This window comes from Strix aluco, chromosome 5 (genome assembly GCF_031877795.1).
Source record: "Strix aluco isolate bStrAlu1 chromosome 5, bStrAlu1.hap1, whole genome shotgun sequence".
In the NCBI taxonomy this organism is placed as follows: Eukaryota; Metazoa; Chordata; class Aves; order Strigiformes; family Strigidae; genus Strix; species Strix aluco.
In genome coordinates this window covers 25,013,061-25,032,454 of record NC_133935.1, presented here as the reverse complement: position 1 = coordinate 25,032,454, position 19,394 = coordinate 25,013,061, and the positions used below count along the sequence as shown (strand labels likewise).

At 48.3% G+C, this 19,394-nt stretch overlaps 1 protein-coding gene across 1 annotated transcript; it reads left to right on the top strand.

Moving 5' to 3' along the window:
- Positions 1 to 226: 226 nt before the first annotated feature.
- On the top strand, positions 227 to 4,329 carry BHLHE41 (basic helix-loop-helix family member e41). The gene is made up of 5 exons (XM_074826448.1): positions 227 to 482; positions 750 to 813; positions 1,101 to 1,208; positions 1,435 to 1,546; positions 1,671 to 4,329. Exons 1-5 carry the CDS (start codon positions 421 to 423, stop codon positions 2,669 to 2,671), a joined length of 1,347 nt encoding a protein of 448 aa, XP_074682549.1. The 5' UTR covers positions 227 to 420; the 3' UTR covers positions 2,672 to 4,329.
- Positions 4,330 to 19,394: the final 15,065 nt, after the last annotated feature.

The window sequence follows — 19,394 nt, the reverse complement described above, 5'->3', positions numbered from 1 at the left end:
GGCGGCGGGGACCACCCCACACCCCCTCCGCGGCAGCCCGCGGCGGGGGCCCAGCCACCCCTCCTCGGCCACGCCCCCTCCCGCCCCTCCCCGCCCCCCCCCGGCGCGCGCCGCACGTGAGCCGGGTGCGGGGCTGGCTGGCAGCGCGCGTGCCCCGCGGGCAGGCGCGCGGCGGCGGCGGGCGCAAAGTGGCGGCGCGGCGCGTGCTGCCAGCGTGAGCGCGGGGAGCGGGAGCGGCGGAGGCAGGGTCGGGTGGCAGGGAGGGTGGGGGGGACGAGCTGCCGCACGCTTTCGCCACTGTACGGGAGAGGGGGACGGAGGCTGTATGTGCGCAGCGCCGGCCGCGGATCTCCGAAGACTGATCTCGGCATCCCGCGGGCTCCATCAAAAGCAGCGACGAAACATCAGCCGCTGCCCGACATGGATGAAGGGATCTCCCGCCTGCCGGAGAGGCAGCTGCTGGAGCATAGGGATTTTATAGGGTAAGGCGCCCGGGCAGTAGCGCCGTCTCGTCTCTCTGCGGCGTTTCGTCTTCTGGAGAAAGTGCTGTGGAGCGCGGGCAGCGGAGCCGGCTCACCGGCGGCGCCGGGGCTCGCCTTCCCTCCGCGGCGGGACCCGGGCGAGCCTTCGCCCGGCCCTTTTCAGGCAGCGCGCTCGCCTCCCCGCCCGGCGCTCGGGGTCTGTTGCCCACTCGAGGAGGTGCCAGGGTGGCTCTCTTGCCGATGCTGGATCTTTGTGTTTCTCTCCAGGCTGGACTACCCTTCCCTGTATATGTGTAAACCCAAAAGAGGCGTGAAGAGGGACGAGAGCAAGGTAAGAGTGAGTTTCTGGGGCTGTTCTCGCTTAAGCGCTTAATTGGGGTCCGCTGAATTTTACAGCGCAGCTTCGCTCCCAAGAGCATCCCTCGGGGGGGTGGCGGGCTGCGCTTTTTAACTTCTCCCCCGAATTGCAAGCGGGTTTCCGAGAGAGCCGGCACGGCGGGGAGAGCGGTGCCTTCACGAGAATTTGCGCGGCATGTGGTCGGCATGACATTTGTTTTGGTTTTGATCGTCGTTCCGAGGGACTCTTAACGCTTGGCTTTTCCGGATTTTGCTCATTAGGAAACGTACAAACTGCCACACAGACTGATAGAAAAGAAGAGAAGAGACAGGATTAACGAATGCATTGCCCAGCTGAAGGATTTACTGCCCGAGCATCTCAAACTGACGGTAAGGTGCAGAGGAGCGTTTATGTACATGCAGATACAGGCGCCGGCAGCCCGCCCGCTTGCGCAGCCCCCGGGACGCCGGACTGCCGGACTGCCCGCCGGCTGCCCTGGCCGGAACGCCCCTCGGGGACGAGTTTTCCCGAAGTTACGGAGGCGGCGTTTGGCAGTGGCCAACGCGTGCCGGGAGGTAGCCGAGCGAGCCGCCCCTTTTCCCTTTGCCTTTGCAGACGCTGGGACACCTGGAGAAAGCGGTGGTGCTAGAACTGACTTTGAAACACTTGAAAGCGCTGACAGCCTTAACGGAGCAGCAGCACCAGAAGATCATTGCTTTGCAGAACGGTAAGCGAGCCCCGGGGGGCGCCGCCGCAGGGGCGCACCGGGAGCGGAGCGGGGGAGGCGCGGAGCAGGGCAGCCGACACCGGAGCCGCGGGCAAACGCTGTCCTCCCTCGGTCTCCCCCGCAGGGGAGCGGTCCATGAAGTCTCCCGTGCAGGCCGACCTGGACGCCTTCCACTCGGGCTTTCAGACGTGCGCCAAGGAAGTGCTGCAGTACCTCTCCCGCTTCGAGAGCTGGACCCCCCGCGAACAGCGATGCGCCCAGCTCCTCGGCCATCTGCACTCCATCTCCTCGCAGTTCCTCCCCGGCCCCCAGCTCCTCTCCCCGCCGCCTGGCCCCCTCAGCAAGGGATCTTCCTCCTCCTCCTCCTCCTCCCCGCCCGCCCCGCCCTGCGCGCCGAGCCACAAGCCGGAGGGCCAGGCTAACTGCGTGCCCGTCATCCAGCGGACTCACGCCGCCGAGCTCAGCGCTGAGACCGACACGGACACGGACAGCGGCTACGGCGGGGACGGCGAGGCGCGACCCGAGCGCGGCCCCGCGGCGGCGGCGGCGGCGCTGCCCGCCCTGGCCATCAAGGAGGAGCCGTCGGGGGACGAGGCGCCCCCCCCCGCGCCCAAGCGGCCGAAGCTGGACCGCGGCGGCAGCCCTCTGCCCGGCCCGCCGGGGCTGGCGGCGCGGGGCGCCGAGGCAGCGGCGGCGCTGTTGAGACCCGACGCCGCCCTGCTCGGCTCGCTGATGGCCCTGGGGGCGGGCGGCAGTGGGGCCCCCTTCGGACAGCCGGCGGCGGCCCCCTTCTGCCTGCCCTTCTACTTCATTTCCCCCTCCGCCGCCGCCGCCTACATGCAGCCCTTCCTGGATAAAGGCAGCCTGGAGAAGTATCTCTACCCCGCCGCCCCCATCCCGCTGCTCTACCCGGGCATCCCGGCCCAGGCGGCCGCCGCTGCCGCCGCCTCCTTCCCCTGCCTCTCCTCCGTGCTCGGCCCGGCCGAGAAGGCAGCCGCCGCCGCCGGGCTGCCCCCGGCGCCCCACCTCCCGCACCCTTTCGCTGCCGCCGCCGGGCTGGCCGCCGAGCCCGGCGAGGAGGCCGAGACCGCAGCTGCCGACGAGCCCGGCGCCGAGGGCCCGTGAGCCGCCGCCGGCCGGGACCCGCCCCGCCGGGCTCCCCGCCGTCCTCCCCCCCGGCCGGGCCGCCGCGCCGCGGAGCAGGGAAGGGCCGTCGCGCGGCACCTGCGGCCCCGGCTTCCTACGGAGGGCAGGGCGGCGCCGGGAGCTGGCGGCTGCGGGGTGCCGGGGCCCGGCCCGGGGGAGCCTCGCGCCCCGCTACTGCGGCGGCTGGACCCGGCGCTTCCCCCGCAGAGGACCGTCAAGGATAAAATTTGCTACTCAGTATTTTTTTAATGTTGGGCTTTATAAATGCATAAATATGTTAAGGGGGAAAAAAAGGAAGGAAATATAGTAAGGGTACTTTTTTTTCTCTATGTAGGGTAACTTAAATGTTGCACCTTATTTGGAATGGGGTTTATACAGTGTCCCTAAGTCCCGCTTAGGAACTTGCACTTGTCCAGAAGACCCAGGTGGGTTCGGGGGGTGAGGCAGGGAAAGGGGGGCAGATCCCGGCACCTGTGTTAGCACTTTACTGAGGACCGGAGTGTGGAGGGGTGCACCCTGAGCCCAAACCAGCAGTGCCTTGAGCACCCAGTTGTGCTGCTGGCTCCAGCGAGTTTGGGGTGTGCAAGGGAAGGAGGATCACACCCATTATGTAACCTTGTGGTTTTTTTTTTTTCCGGCTAAGGTATACAGGTGTGGCAAGTGCATTTGTTCTCATCCTGTCTTTATTTAATTCCGTATGTTCCCAAGAGATTTTTCCCCAAACTTGCTATATAAAATGAATGTTTCTGCACTGAACTACAAAAAGAACACCCCACACCCCACACCCCCCCCCCAAGAAAACACAGAGCAACTCTTCAGCCTGAACCCACTTTTATCCTCAATCCCGAATGACACAAACTGGAGGCCACAGGTTAACACCTCGCTGTGCAATCAGAAATGATTAGACTGGTTGGGGTAAGTTTCCCATACGGGTTCTCCCCTCATCCATGCTCAAACGGCACGATTTCCCTTTCTGAAGACAAACCCAGACACCAGATAATCACACAGATAAAGCTTTTCTAATAAGGCTTAAACCAAGACCTTGCCTAGATATTTTTAGTTTGTTGCCAAGGTAGCACTGTGAGAAATCTCACTTGAATGTTATGTAAGAGGTGAGACACAACAGCCTGGCGAGGAGCGAGTGAGCGAGCGAGTACCTATCCGGTGTCTGTCAGTCCGTTCGGTGCATCTGCTGCTGCTGTTGCTACTGTTTGCCTCAAACGCTGTGTTTAAACAACGTTAAAAAAAAAATCTTACTAGCCTACAGAGTGGCTGTATGTAAATAGTTGTTAATACATCCAGTTAATGATGTCTGACATGCTATTTTTGTAGGGAGAAAATATGTGTTAATGATATTTTGAGTTAAATATCTTTTGGGAGGATTTGCTGAAAAAGTTGCACTTTTGTTACAATGCTTATGCTTGATACAAGCTTATGCTGTCTTAAATTATTAAAAAAATAAATCCTGTCTGCAAGAAACCAGCTGTTTTAGAACAGTTTAGTATGTGATATATTAGAAATCAATCTTTATATTCAGTATTTTCCAGCAGTCCATGAATTCTATTATCTAAATATTTCCACACTATTTTGTGATTAAAAAAATTCTTACTAAGGAATAAAAACTTTAATACACAAAATGGGTGCATTGAGCTTCAAAATGTATGACTGTGTGATGATAATTAATGCCTTTTCACATTTTTAATATGGGTTTGAATTTGCTTGGTTTCCTTTAACTCACTTTAGCAAACTCTTTTTTAAGATAGGCATGTTTCACAAAGCAAAGTGTAAAGCATGCATGTGGAACATACATGTTTCTTCCTGACATCTACTTTTTTCCTCTTCTTTTTGCAAAATATTAATCTTTAAAATTAACCCTTTACAGCCCTGGTGCTGCATGGGAACTATCTTTGTTTGCAGTGAGCAAGCTTTATGATTTGTGTGACAATCTAACGATGTATCGTAATCTCTGAAGGAATGATGTATGTCCCAGCTTGGAAATCCTCTTAAGAAAACTGAACATTTGCGGGGGGAGAACAGAAGGGGGAAACAGGCAAGTACTTCATAGCATGGGAATGCAGCATGCCAAAGATTTCCACAGATATATTGTTTGAGCCGCACATCACCTTTTTCAAAAATTCTTCCAGAGAAATAAAATCAAGAAAACTCAAACAGTAGCCAATGTTTATGTAAGAGAGAAATACAAGGTAAGCGTTTCGTGCTCCCTCTACTGGTTCTTCAATACCAGTGGCTGTACTCGTGGCTATACTGACAGTGAATGAAGTTTGAACGAAAATGTAACAGAAAACTCGAGGAGTCATGTTGATTCCAGCAGTCTTTTAAAATACAGGAGGAAGTATAAATTGAGTGCAAAATAAGTCCTCCTTTTAAACTGTTCAAATGGGATTGTTAAAAAGATTAGATTGTATACATCTTTTCACGTGGAAGCTATAGTAAAATTCTTTCCTATTAAAAAGAGATACAGGAAGGCTATCTGTACAAATACCAGTTGCCACATAGAAGTGCTTTTTCCGTACAGTGATGATGACACACCAAAGGCCGCTATATTGCCTCAGTATAACTGCTGAAGTCAATTATTTGTGGGCTGAAATCAAAGCTTGTCAAAGGTAATGGAAAAACTGCGTCTGACTTCAGTAGTCTTTGGATCCTGTTCTGTGCCTTGCATTATCACAGGAACGAAGTGAATGAGCTTCAACCCTTCAGCTTGGTAACCTGCTGACCACTTTGACCCACATATGTAAACAGCTGAACACTTGTTACATGGCCAGAGTTACACTAGGACAAACATGCTCATACACTCCAACTCCTCATACTAGGGAGGAAATTGGCCTTACTGAGCGTGAAACCCTTCCTACCGCTTTCCTATATGCACAGAAAGGGTGGAGCCATGAGCACTTTCCAAAAAAATCGTATCCCTCATGAACAACTTAGGTAGTTTGAAACCTGAGCGTGGGCCAGGCTTTACATCTTTTCAAAATTCCAGCCTTTGGGAATATGAATCAGTTTAGATTTCATTGGGCTATAAACCTAGATCCTTATAGGGTTTTATCAATTTCAGTAACAGGAAAGGTTATTTTTATTAGCTCTTGAATCAAACGTGCCAAATGACTTCACGCCAACTTGCAGCATAAGTGGAGTCTATTAAATTTTATTACATAAAACATAAAGACAAAATATGTGTGTTCAGGTAATATCAATGCCTAACAAAAGCAAACAGGTGAAAAAAAGGTTTGTAATTGAGGCTGATAATCCACTGCTGCTGGAGACAAAAGGCAAATGACAGGAGGGACCCTAGTGCCAGCTTTAGTTATTACATTCCAAGCTTCCTCACATCCTTTTGGAGACTAAATCAAGTTGTATGTTTTATATTTTCTTGAGGTTAAAAAATCATACAGTGGACAAGAGCCTGACAGGTTGAAATACACATTCACCTAATGTGCAAATATGTATTATCAATGCTTGTTATTTCCTACCTACTTTGGATAACAGTCTGATCTATGGACTCTCATCTGCACTTCCCAAGTGCTAACAGTGCAGGACTGGGTGCTACACTTATTGTATACACTTGAGTACATATTCAATTTTCTCATAAATCGTAAGATAGGGGATGTAAGCTGGTAAATGTATTTTCTTAAGCTATAAACTTTGAAAACAGGTCTTATTTATCCAGTATATTATAGTGGCATGAAAGGCTCCATTACAGTGTGTTAAATAAACATAATTAAGATCGTTAAGCCAATGGAAGGTAATATCATGTACCTCCCACTGAAGGTCATGAAAGTTTTATGTTTGGAAGGATTACAGTTGTAGAACTCAAACTGACTATCAGCCCTGTTTAAGAAAGGCCTGACCTACCAATTAGACAATGTGAGTCCTTTTCTTGAGCGTAACGGGCTTTGGAGTAGGTCCTAAGTCTATGTTTTGGGGCTTGTTTGTTTGTTTAATTTTCACCTCCAGTCAGGGCAGACTGAATGCCTTTGACATCCAGCAAGCCTGGGGACTGTGTGCAATGTATGTTTCGGCACCAGTAAACTTAGTCTGCTCTCCACCCTGGGTCTCACAACGCATTTCCTTTTCCCTTCAAACATCAGCTCCTGGAGTCATGTGATCTCTGCCTTCTTTGAGAAGTTTCCTGGCTGGTAGTTGCAGAAATGAATGTGCAAATATGACCTCAAAGAAAGCAAGTAACAAAACCGCCAAATTTCCTCTCAGCAAAAAAAAAAAAAAACACTTGGATTTTTTTAGAACTAGTTTCACTCGAGAAAGTCTGAATCTCTATTTATTGTCTCTGGTTATACTGCAGCCTCAGTAGCTCACTGCAAAGCAGCAGAGAGAAGCCAGTGGCTCACCTGCCACTAGCAGTTGCTGTGCAAGTCCTAGACACGTGTGGGCTGGACGTGAGCAAGAGGGAGCTGCCACTGTTGCTTCACTCTCTGCATCCTTCCTGTGGCTACAGCATTTCAGTCTCCAGGGTTGTCAATCTGTCACAAATGCTAAACTTATTGTAGCCTCAATTATGGCAGTGCCGTCAGCTGCACGGCGCTGCCCTGCCCCAGGCCGAGCAGTAGAAGCTGTTCAGCCTCAATGAACTCATGAGGCACCCAGTGACAATGCACTCACTGCTGCTGCCCTTTCCTGGGGTGCAAGCATGCCTCTTCCTGCCTGACACTCTTGCTGTGCCCCAGAGGTGGCAGGTCACCCCTGGGACGGGTGGGAAGATGTGACCTTGTGTTTCAGAAAGTGGGGACTGTGATCCCACGCAGCTCTAGTGGGCCACAGGGGCCAGGGAGAGTTCATTCTCCTGCCTCCATAAAGGCATGTTGTTTTTGTGGTTTTTTACTTTTATATATTTTTTTAAAGCTTAATCTACCTGTCCTCATTTGTCCTGTTTTAGTTTAAAAGCAGGTGCACTGATTTTTCACTACTCTTTACAGATTTTTTGACCTCAGCTGAGACCTTTTGGGATCAAATTAGAAATGCAGATTTGTTCCTTATTAGAAGCACATCCACATTCCCTTCCCCCTCAGAGTTTTATCACAGTGAGGTGCTTGATCTAACAAACTATATGATACAAACTAGCACAAATATTTGATGAGTGCTTTGGGAATTGGTCCCCTCGATCCTCTGGTATCAGCAGTTCCGTGAGTGCGGACATCTGCTGGGTATTGCTGTCTGCATGATTGCAGCCCCGCAGCCAGAAAAGGGAAGCTACTCCTAATTTCATCTTGGTCGTTTTGCTCTCAGAGCTCAAAGGTGAGTCTAGCTCTCATTCTAAAATACTTTCATCCAGACCAAAACCTGGAGAACCAGTTACCAAAAAAGAAACCTTTGTGGCCAAGTCACTCCCACAACTGAGCGATTTCTAAAGAACAACCTCAGGAAAAGTGCTATGCAAATATGGCACCTTCTTACTCAGCAAAAATTGGCTCCCCAAGTGTGTTCGGAGTAATACCTGCATTAAAGAGCCATCTGAGCTGACAGATACTGAAGTGGATTCTACTCTCACTGTACTTTATCAATGAAATTGCTAAGGCTCCATGTCCTGCAGTTAGTGTCAGGCAGGCACACAGCTTTGCTTACACATAACATGGTTCACAAAGAAGCCTATCTAACATAGGAGCAGCAGTCCATCTGCATGGTCCTAGTTACAGCATTAAGGGCTGCAAGACTTGGTTAGAGCCCAATGAATTGACTTCAGGTTTGGATCCGGGGAGTAGTGACCCTCATTAGTATTTCTGTGGCACAGAGATCACAGCTTCCAGTAAAGGTTGTAAGACTGGATCCTAGGTTTCAGCTGCAGGACTGACTTTACTCCTTGGCTGGAATATGAGTATCTCCATCAAAAACAAATGGGAACAATCATAACCCACCGAGGACAGACTCTGTAACAATAAAACAGCCAGAGACGTAGGAAGAAAAGCTTTTCTTTGCAGCAAGATCTCCAAATGCGTTTGCAAGACCAGCAGTCAGAGAAGCAGAATGTCTTTTTTTAATATGCAAGTTGAGCTCTTCTATTCTGCAAGTGACTGAGAGGCTGAAAAGAATGTCCCTCCCAAGGATGAAAAATACGTTATGCCATGCTTGAAAAGAAAGACTGTCTGAGCTAGCTAATCTGTGTTTGTGCAGATGGTAGAAGAGGTCAAGCAGCAGTGGCGCTTCTGAGCACATGGCTGGCTACGCACCTACCTCTGGTTTTAAAAGCCAGCACTTGTACACACGCTGGAGCGCTGCACAGCAATTCTGGGAGACACAGGCACGGAACCGGAGGGGGGAAAGAGGTCATTTAGGTTACTCTGTCGGAGAACCACCTGTATTCCCTTTAGAGTTTCGCACAGGCACCCAGAAGGCTGGCGACAGTTGGTCTGCTGCGCCAGGATGGGGTCAGACCTGCCCGGAGGCGGGACCGCCGCAGAGGAGAGCACCGCGACCGGGGCTGGCTCCGAGCCCCACGGGGCTCCGCGGGACCGCACGGAGAGGCGCCTCAGTCGGTTACCTGGCGACGAAGCCGCTCCGACGCCCTCTCCCCCCGCCCCAGCCCGCCGCAGGCCGAAGCGGGCGGGCGGCCACCCCTCAGGCTGCTGGCGGCCCTCACGCGCGTGCCCACGTGACCCCGCGCACGCTGCCCGGCACGTGCGCGCAGGCCGCGCCGGCACAGGGAAGGGGGGGAAGGGGGGGAAGGGGGGGACGCGCGGGGCGGGGCGGGGCGGGGCGGGGCGGGGCCATGGCGGTCCCCTGGCAACGGTTCAGGACGGCGGACCCGCCCCGCCGTCGGCCGTTGCGCGGGTCGTGCCCCTCCTTGCGGAGCCGCCGCCCGGACGCCGGGGGTGGCCGGCACCGGCGGGGACTGCGGGCCTTACCTCAGGATTCCCGGCCCCGCGGCGGCGGGTGGCGGCTCCTCCGAGAAGCAGCCGCCGCGCTGCTGGCTGGCTGCCCGGGCGCTGTCGGGCGAGGCACTGCCCCGTGTGCGGTGTCTCTCCTCGGCTGACGGCGGCTGCGGACCCCGCTGGCCTCCGCCCACCCCGGGGCGACAGGGGGCGGCTGCCGGTGCACGTCACCTTGGGGGGAACGTCCTCGGGTTCAGGGCTTACCAGGTCGGGTACAGCTTCACTTGGAACTCCCGGCCGGCAGGCAAGCCTGGTACACCCGTCAATCGGGTTTTGGCAGCCCTGTGTGAGCTATGTGGCTTCACAGTCCTGTGAGGAAACTGAATCTGCCTTTGTCCCCTCAAGCACCCCATGAGCATACGGTGTACGTGTGGTGAAGTGGCACTTGTGGCCTTTGGACCGTGTAGAGCTAATAACCCCAGTAATGACACGGCAGATTAGGGGAGATGGTAAGTTTTAGCACTGCCCAGGGGCAGCATTCAAGGTTTAAAACAAGTTGGATTTGGAGTCCTGTCATTCAAGAGGTTTGCTCAATGCATTTTGAGCAAACAATGCAATGTTACACAGGTATGGACCAATCCTGCTTTCTCATGCAGAAAATAACAAAGACCAAGAGGTTTTCAGTCCTTGAGGGCATCAGCTGGAGGACTAATAAACCATGATCAGGGAACTCCTGATTAGAGGCTTTGATTCTTCTCAAATAGTAATGTTACAGTGAAGGTCTATGGATATAAGTGAAGCATGGTCTATAGGGGAAGGCAAGACCTTTTATTAGCACAGATGATGCCACTGGAAACCGGACTAGCTTTCAAGCACCCCAATCTTTTCATAGCTTTACAAAAGGACTTTAGCACCAGGAGTGCTTAATGCTCTAGCAGAATCTGCTACACATTTTATATACCTGAACATTTTATTTATTTAGGAGCTGCCAGTGCTCCCTCGCCCTGCCTGTCACATACCCAGTCCTCCCATGTATGCGTGCTTCTGAGACATACCTCTGAAAGCCCAAGATTGGCAGGCTGTGAATGGCATCCCATGGACCCTCCTGCTTGGGCTGGGGAAAAGCGTTGATACCAGCCTCAGCAGCTCTTGCTAGGTTGCTTCCTACCACAGCCGAGGGGCCTAGAGCAGTCACCAGTCCTGGCTGCAGCATAATCCTGCTGCCGCTCACACAACACAGTCTGAACACAGGAGCCACCAGGTTCTGCATGAGGACCACAGCCACCCTGCAGACAGCTGCTCAGGACAGCTGGTGGGACCAGAGGAGAGCCGTGCAAACTAGTTAATAGGATACATCTGTACCCTCTCCATGCTCTGGGCCTCAGATGATTATCACTGCCTTCTACTGGGATCTTGGCCCTGAAGCCTTTCACAGAGGTAGATGTGCAAGTCAGTGTGTTCTTCAGCAGCTGAACTAGATTTGCCACCTTTATTTCAAAACTGGTGGTGGTGGCAGCACTCACAAGGTAGCAGGGGAGGCTGTGGCTGGAGGCACCTGTTGAACAGCACAGAATGATCAGAAGATAACGCAGTCATCTGAGAGGAGAAACCTAGATTCCAGCCCTGCTTTGCAGCATGTTTATGCATTTTATGTTACACACCCATGGGAATAAAAACAGATCTTCACAGGAGCTGGGGTAGGAACTGGCACTCTGGTTTCCTTTTCCCCCAAGTGAAGACCCTAATCAATAGGCTAAAGCTATTTCTCAGTAAGTGACTGCTTAATTATTCTGTGCAAACTAGGATGAGATCCACAAGGGAAACAATACAGACATCTCTGAGAACAGCCTATGGCCCGGCCTTACCACAGGGAGCGGGAGATGCAGAGGTGAACCTCCCAATCACCTATTCAGTCCCAATTGCCTACTGAGAGAGAAATGTTCTAGTAACCAAACTATCCAATAGCAGGGCTGCCTCTCTTCCAGCTGCAGCTTTTGATGTGAAGAGTGGTGCCCTCTGTTGTTCTAGAGAGAAGCTGCTATGAGTTCAGGGACTGAAAGCATGAATGTGAGGTTTTTTCCAGTACTGCAAACTTTAGAGAACCAGGGGGTTCTGACATACAGACAGTTTGCTGGGTCTGTCATGCTGAATGCACTACAATCGGGACTTTGGGTTCCAGCGTGAAGTCAGGAAGGAGACATCTGCAGAGGGGATGTACCAACACAAGTAGGAAAAAACTGTTTAGTAACACACTGCTTAAAAAAATAGAAAAGGTGTGTAGAATAGGCAAGAACTGCTTATTACAGGTACTACTGAGGTAACTGAAGAGTATGAAAATGTGTGTGGGCCGAAGTTAAGTCTGCCTGTGCACCCTTCAACATCTCCTGATATCTGAGAGAGAAGGAGCTCCCATGGCGTAACAAGCTGCCACCATTAGATAATCCTCATGGGCACTACTAGTCCATCTGTAAAGAAAAATGTGTTTGTGTGAGCCTTGGCTGCATGTGTTCCTGCTCCTTGGCACAACAGAAAGAAGCTGTATGTTTGGATTGCAATTTGTTCTACAGAGCAGAGAAATAAGAAAGTAAAGATATATCTGTCCATCTGCAAAACGTGAAGTGGCTTTGCAAAATGCCTAACACAACTGGTCACAGGCCCAATTCCAGCATTGTAAATTACAAGGTAAGTACAGTTATTTAAAATGACCTTTGAGAGTAATCTGTGTGCCATGTCCCAGGAGCTATCTACGGGAAGCATTCTCCCATCAGTGTCCTGCCAGGCCCAGAAGGTATTTCCAAGAGTCCAGCTGTTTGCTGTGATTGCTGAACATGCCGAGTCTGCAATAACTGTCTTTAAAAGTACACAGTAATGTCATGAGGTTGCTTGCGTTTAGTAACCCCATGGCAGTAGATGCAAAGGGGTAGAGGGCAATTCAGTTGCCTGTCACAGTCAGTGAGAAGATACTACATGTCCCTTCCTTTTGTTTTACTCTGAGATCATCTATACCTTCTCCAGGAACAAAGCTGCCTGGTCTGGGATGGCACGCTGGAAGTTTTGGGCATTTTCCCAAAGCATTTTCCCTCGTGAGTACAGTCAAAACATCTGTATTTGTACAAGTCTGTTCCCAATGAGTCTACGTGACAGTGCCTGCCCCCTGGACTGAAAGCACCTCCACGTTATGGGAGAGTCTCAGGCTTCTGGCTGGGCCAGAAGGAACAAAAGGGCAGTTCAAAACCACTGCCTCACAACTGCACGCTGCACAGCTGAGAACAGGAACACTTTTTTTCCTTCTAATCTATGCCTGTTACCAGTACTGCAAGGTAGGTGATGTGGTAGTAAACAGTAGCAGGAACACCACTGTGAAATGCCAACTTTTCTGGATGTATGGTTTCAAACCACTGTAGTTTCTTGGGCAGCTTCAAATCTAAATATAATCACAGTTGGCTCTTTCTAGTTTTGCTGCATGGCTTTCCTAGAAAAACAGGTAACTAGCATACGCTGACAAGAGAAGTGATAAGCCAAGTACAAGTTACCTGAAGAAGAAATCAGAACAGACTCAAATTTTTAGCCCCAAGAACAGCCACCCAAGCCACCCAAGAACAGCTCAGATGGAGTTCCTTTTACTAATACCCCTCAGTTACCTTTTCACCTTCTGGCTTTAATCAGACATGGAGGCAGTGAAATGCAGTAAGCCCACCTCCTGTGCATGATGGAGCATGTGCATTTCTATAGCCAAAATGAGATGGAACAATGCCAGGAAGATTTCCCTTATTCTTAGTTCAGGCTCTAAGAATATTTTACATCTCAAAGGTGAAAAACTGATGGAGGTAACTGGAGTCTTGATAATCTGCACCACAAGAAAACACAAACCTGACATTTTAACATAGAATACCTTGTTATTACCGTTGTTAATTTTGACTTCCCCGCTTTGCAGTCCCTGCCGAATAAAATAAATGGATTTAATTCCGCAAGGAGCTGAACTCTTTCTGCATATGCTGAAACTAGCGTACTAAAAGCAATGGATGATGAAAACATTCATTTTGCAGAGCGAAGCTTTAAGTTTAAAACAGACTAATCAGATCTCAAAGGTAAAAGCTTCACTAGTCAAACCTGGTGCAATACTTGCAAAAGGAGAGATTAAAAGTAACTTCTTTTGAAGTGCTTACATTGTTTAGTTTGGAAGGGAGATAAATCATCTGCTATCAGGAAGAGGTTTAACCTCTGGCTGAAGGGTTAGGGAAAGCTTCCCCTCTGAGTAGGTTATTTTGGTAACTCCAGACCAAGGGTACTGTTTACTATTGAGCTGCCTGTGCCCATTCAGCTCATGCTATAGAGCTAGAGGCTGAATGCTAGGGCAGATGGCCCTCCAGCCTGACTGAACCATTAATAATGACTTGACTACATACACATATATGTGTGTGTGCCTATATAAAAAATGTGTATGTCTGGGATTATTGTTATTCAATGATAGTAATGTAAGAAGATAGCTTAAAATTCCTAAGAAATAAAAACTGTGTTTCAACAATGATCAAAGATATGTCAAACAAGCGATTTCACTGGGTACTTAGGCTTCTCAGGCTACCGAGCCTTGGTTTTGCGGTTGCTCACAGTGCCCAAGTATGTGCTTGTCCTGTGTGACTGCACACCTGGGACAGGCCAAGTCCTTTTTTCCTACTAAAGGAGAGATGAGTTCCTAGAAGTAGGTGCTTCCTGCTGCACAGTTCCTCAGATGACCATGGACAAAGGTAGCAGCAAGAACTTTATTGAGCAGGACATGAGATAAGATACCATGGGACTGATTATTCATTGCCTTGTCAAATGCTGGCAGCTGCACTAATTATTACCTAAATGGGTTCAGGTGGCAACATCTTAAAATGATCTTTAATCTCAGAACTGAGCAGTAAAGTTGAGTCTCTACACTAAGGCATGCTGAAGGGTGCTCATTCTGTGCAGGTCTCCAGAGTAAGTGCAGCTGAGGTGTTTGTTAGTTAATTAAATTTATTTGGAGCATGTAGAAAACATTTTGGAATCAAGAAACAACCAAAAAAAGGCACCTTCCTACAATTCTAACTCTTGTGCACTTTATCTCTTCAGCCCCTAATACTGAAGTATGTACAGAAAAACCATGAAATGGCAACCTGTCATGGTGGATTGTAAGTTGCTTGCACATTGTTAGAACATCATCAGACTTGTGGAAACACTGGAACATTTAGGACCACCAAGCAAATCTCAGCCTGCTCAGTCAATTGTTTCTATCAATTAGGTACAACACACTCCCAAGTAGCACTTGCAAAAGGGATTTAGGCTGCCTCTTGTAATAACATCACTTTGCAAGAAGACTAGAGCAGAAGCTGAAATGAGGTTTTATTCCTTTACTTGCCTTTCCACCTCTTTAGAAAAATAAATCAATTTAAAGCTAAAAAGTAATACACCTTCAGAAACCCCCAGGTTCCCTCAGCACGCCTGCATCTTGCTCTTACTGCAAGGTAAAACTAACTCAGAGTGACTTCTTGTCATCCCCTTGGTATGATATAAAAATATACTTCATTGCAGTAGTACCTAGATGGCATAGCCAAGATCAGGACCACATTACACTAAGTACTATTTGCTAAACAAATAGGAAATGAGATGCTGTTCCCCACAGGGCTTGCCATATATATAGAGACAAAGTCAAAGGGGATGACGCGGTATTATCTCATGATTACACCTGGGGGACTCCAATCCAGAGGGATTATAGTAGCTTGCCCAAGGTCACACACAGGAAATCTGTGGCAGAGCTGGGGAATGAAACAAGAGTTTCCCAGTCCCAGGCAAATACACCAGGCACAGGATAATCTCTAAAATGGAATGTGCCAACCCCCATCTATACAAGTTTCAGAAAGCTACCAGGCCTGAGCCCTCCTCACAGAAACTGCAGGAATTGCAGCATCTGTGTGTCAGCTACACACATGCTATGGCTAGGACATGGTTCTTTATGAGCATTATTGCATCCTTCCTGAAATAACGTATTTAAAGATGTAATGTTATGTGATTCACATAATTCTCTACCATGTGCTATATATACATCTAGAAAATCTGCTTTTTAACTAGCTGCATGGCTACACTGCTCCAGGCTTGCCAGCATGTATTGCTGCCCTCTCGTGTAGACCTTGTAATTGCAGCGTTGTGACAGAGTTGAGAGCACAAGATTATCGGGTGCCCTGCATCTAGCGTAACCTTTCCCACCGGCCCTACAGCTAATGGACACTGTTACCCTTCTCATTTAGCCCTGTCACTGTCTCGTCAACACTCATTTTGTACATGAGACAAGCTACATGACAATGGAGAATCCAGGTCATAGTCTTGGTAACCATGATGCAGATTTGCTAGGTCAAGAGAGCAGTTAAGACAACTTTGTAGCAACAAAGCATAGTTAAAGGTCGTCTGATATTCTCCGGTTTCTCTTCAGCTTTCCAGAAGGGCCAGTTCTACCTCATTGATCAAAGTTCAGCTCAGGTTGATTATAACTGCTGAAGTCAAATCATCTTTTCTGGGCTCATAACATTTAATGAAGAGCAGTTTGGTACACTTGATAAAAAGAATATGCAGGTTGTGACAGGTAGTAATTTATGAGAAGCTTCACAGACAACAACAAAGAAATCCCAGTTATTCTCCACTTAAAGGCCTGGCCTGAATTTTATTTTAGCAACAGCTACTGATGGTACCCTGTGATACCATGTCGCTGGCTCTAAAGCTGGATGATTCACTTTCCATCACATGACTAGTGAAAGGGTGAATATGAATCAGGTTAAAGGTGTTTTATGTGGTGATGTGGTATACATCTCCCTTCCCTCCTTTTCCCTCTCTTCCCCCCCCCCTTTTTTTTTTTTTTAACCAAAGGCCCTCCCTTTTAAAATACCTAGGCAGGTAATTATCAGCACTCATTTTTGTTTCATTGGATAAGGTTTTTTTAAGTGGACTTTTCATAAGCCCAGCTGGAGCTCTTCTGAATATTTTTCTTCAAACTTTTGCTCATTAAAAAGAAATCATAGAAAAATTTTTCCCTCCACCTTGACCCAGGCTTGAATATTCCATATTTTATATTGCATTTTCTCACTAAATCTTCCAATTACTTATTACCTTCCTCATTCTGCAGAGGGGTAAAAGCAAGACAAAGTGTGTAGCTGAAACAACAAACACAAAATAGCATATGCAAAAAAGATATACACAAAGGGAAAACTACAGCTTGAACAATAGCATCATTCGGTATTTTGCAGGAACAGTATATATGAAAGCATGCTATTGGGGACCAAGCTCATACATAGATAATTAATAATTACCTTATGAGATAGGGGTGTGAAACATATCTTAAGTGTTACCATACAGGAATCTGTCCTGTTGGACTTCACATTGTTTTCATAACTCTGCTTCTCCTTGATATACCTGTGGCTCAGAGGACTGAAAACTGAAATCAAAATCTCCTATACTTAACCTGTGTGGATGAAAGTAAATACCAGCAACTGCCAGTTCCTGCAGCTGAAGACTCATGCTGCTGTAGCTGTAATTCACCTGTCAGCTTCTAGATGACTGAACAAAAAGGTGTGATGATACTGTGATGACACTCTCCCACTCTGCCAGAGATTGCAGAGATCCCTGCAGCCTTTCCATAGCCAGGGATTCAGATCAGAAAAACCTCTAGAAATCAAACTTTAGTTTGCACGAGGGTTGGACATCTGTCTTGGCCACTAGTCAGCGCAGAGCAAATACACACTCACGGGAGAGAAACGCCAGGGCTGTCTGTATGACAACAAAGAAGTTTCTTGCCTGGGGGAGGCATGGACAGACCCACCAGAAATGGCATGAGGATGCTAGCAGTGTCTCAGTCAATCAGAGAAGTGGTGAGGTTGCTCAATTAAGTTTATCATCTCCGTTTGGATCACGTTCCCTGTTGCACTAGCACACACCAAAGAGGCTCTTCTCAAGTCACCCACCAGCTCATGTTTAACAAATCAACCCTGCAGTTTGCTGACCTGACAGCACATGGAACAGGGAACTCACTGCAAAGGATGGAAAAAAGTACACCACATAACCTACCTAGAAAAATGGAACAAAAGACACTAGCTGAAATTGTCTCCATCCAGTATTTCTGGAGAAAGTTAATGATGAAGCAGTGGCTGACCTAGAAAATAGTCATTAACACTAGCTACAATACCAAAGGTAGCAAATACATAATTTTCAAGAAAAGCAATAATGGGGACCATTGCTCATTGTGTCCTACTTAAGACACTAGACAACTTAGTTGAAACAATCATTAAAAATTGGGATTATAAGGAAATACCACCTAGCTGACAAAGATATGACAGGCAGAAGAACACAGTACAGCTTCTAAATGGAATGGACCATTGATCTGGTCTGGTTTTCCAAGTCATTAGCAATCCAGTTACACTGAGCTAGTTAGTGCTGCAGCAGTCACACACAAATACACCACTTTGTTCTTTAAAGGCAAAGCAAAAGATCAGAACCAGTAGCTGTACCCCTGGCTCTGCTGAGCACACTGGGAAGCCTCAATTACAAAACTCAGCCAGCTGACTTGCACACGAGCAGGGAAGGGTACCTTTCAGGAGCGGAGGTCCTCTACAACTTACATAGTCCTGCTAGGGTTTCAATGAAGCTCATGACATTCTTTACTTTATCACCAGTCGACAGTGCTATGACTGTGAACTCGTTTCTCCTCACATCTAGTGAGATTAGGCTCCAGTTGTCTTAGGAAAAGCAACCTGTTGGGATATTAGACTGAGGACTGCATTTGGATGGCTTAAACCACAAGTCCCCAGCTGTAGCAAGTTCCCTGCCTTAACTCAAATGATCTCAAGCCATCTTCACAGGCCCTCCGGTCTTCAGCACAAGGACTAAGCCTGAATCAGGTCTTCAGTTCCTTGTTCAAAGCCTAGTGTCTTCCTGATCCTTGAAGCATCCGTGCACCTTGTATTTTGTTGTGTGAAGATTCTGTACATTCAATTCCTCACCCTCATCATCTCCAAACAAACCCCTGCCTCTTTGCTTTAAGTTACACCTCTGCTGAGTTGCTGACCAATTCTATCTTTTTAGGATTAATATTAATCTTAGTAACAGTTCCTCAGTTGAAAACAAGCTACTCCATTCTCTTGTAGTTCCTGGGCTATAACTGATTAAAAATACAGCATGTGCACACTTCATGTCAGAGGACCTCTCTTGTCTGCCATAGAGGCCCCACACCAACCAGTTGTATGTCCCACACCTCCAAGTAAATTGCCATTTAGGAGTGTTCATTGTGTCCCAATGCTTAACACATGGCCATTTTTGAAAGCATTTGAGCTCTAGACAAACTGAGCATTAACTTAGCCTGATTTCAGGCTAAGTGTTCTTTGACAGATAGAGTTCCAGCAGCGGTATCACGAAATGTGCGCGAGATGTACAGTGCAATTCCAGCAAACCATGAACTGTAAAGACCCAAAGTTTCAGAGGGGAATTTATTGTATGGGAGCATATTCAATATCTTGTCAACCATTCATGAGAATAATAAAAAATAGAAGCTTTTTAAATGACAGAAAATATAGTTACATATAATACAGATTTTTATCTTGCATCGAAGTAGAGCAGTAGTAAAATGCTCACTTGTGTTTTCAGTTAGTTTGTGTTGCTTCTCTAGGCTAAAGCATCAGCAACTCAAATCTTCCAGTCAGAACACCTAGTTAGTAGTTTCACAGGGTGATCATGAGGGTGAACATTGTCTGTATTTTGACACCTTTTACAAATAGAGCAGGAATACTCGATTCATCTCACGACTACTCAAATTTTCAGAGGTACCAGCTACATTCGAAACAAGGCACCCTTGCTGCAAC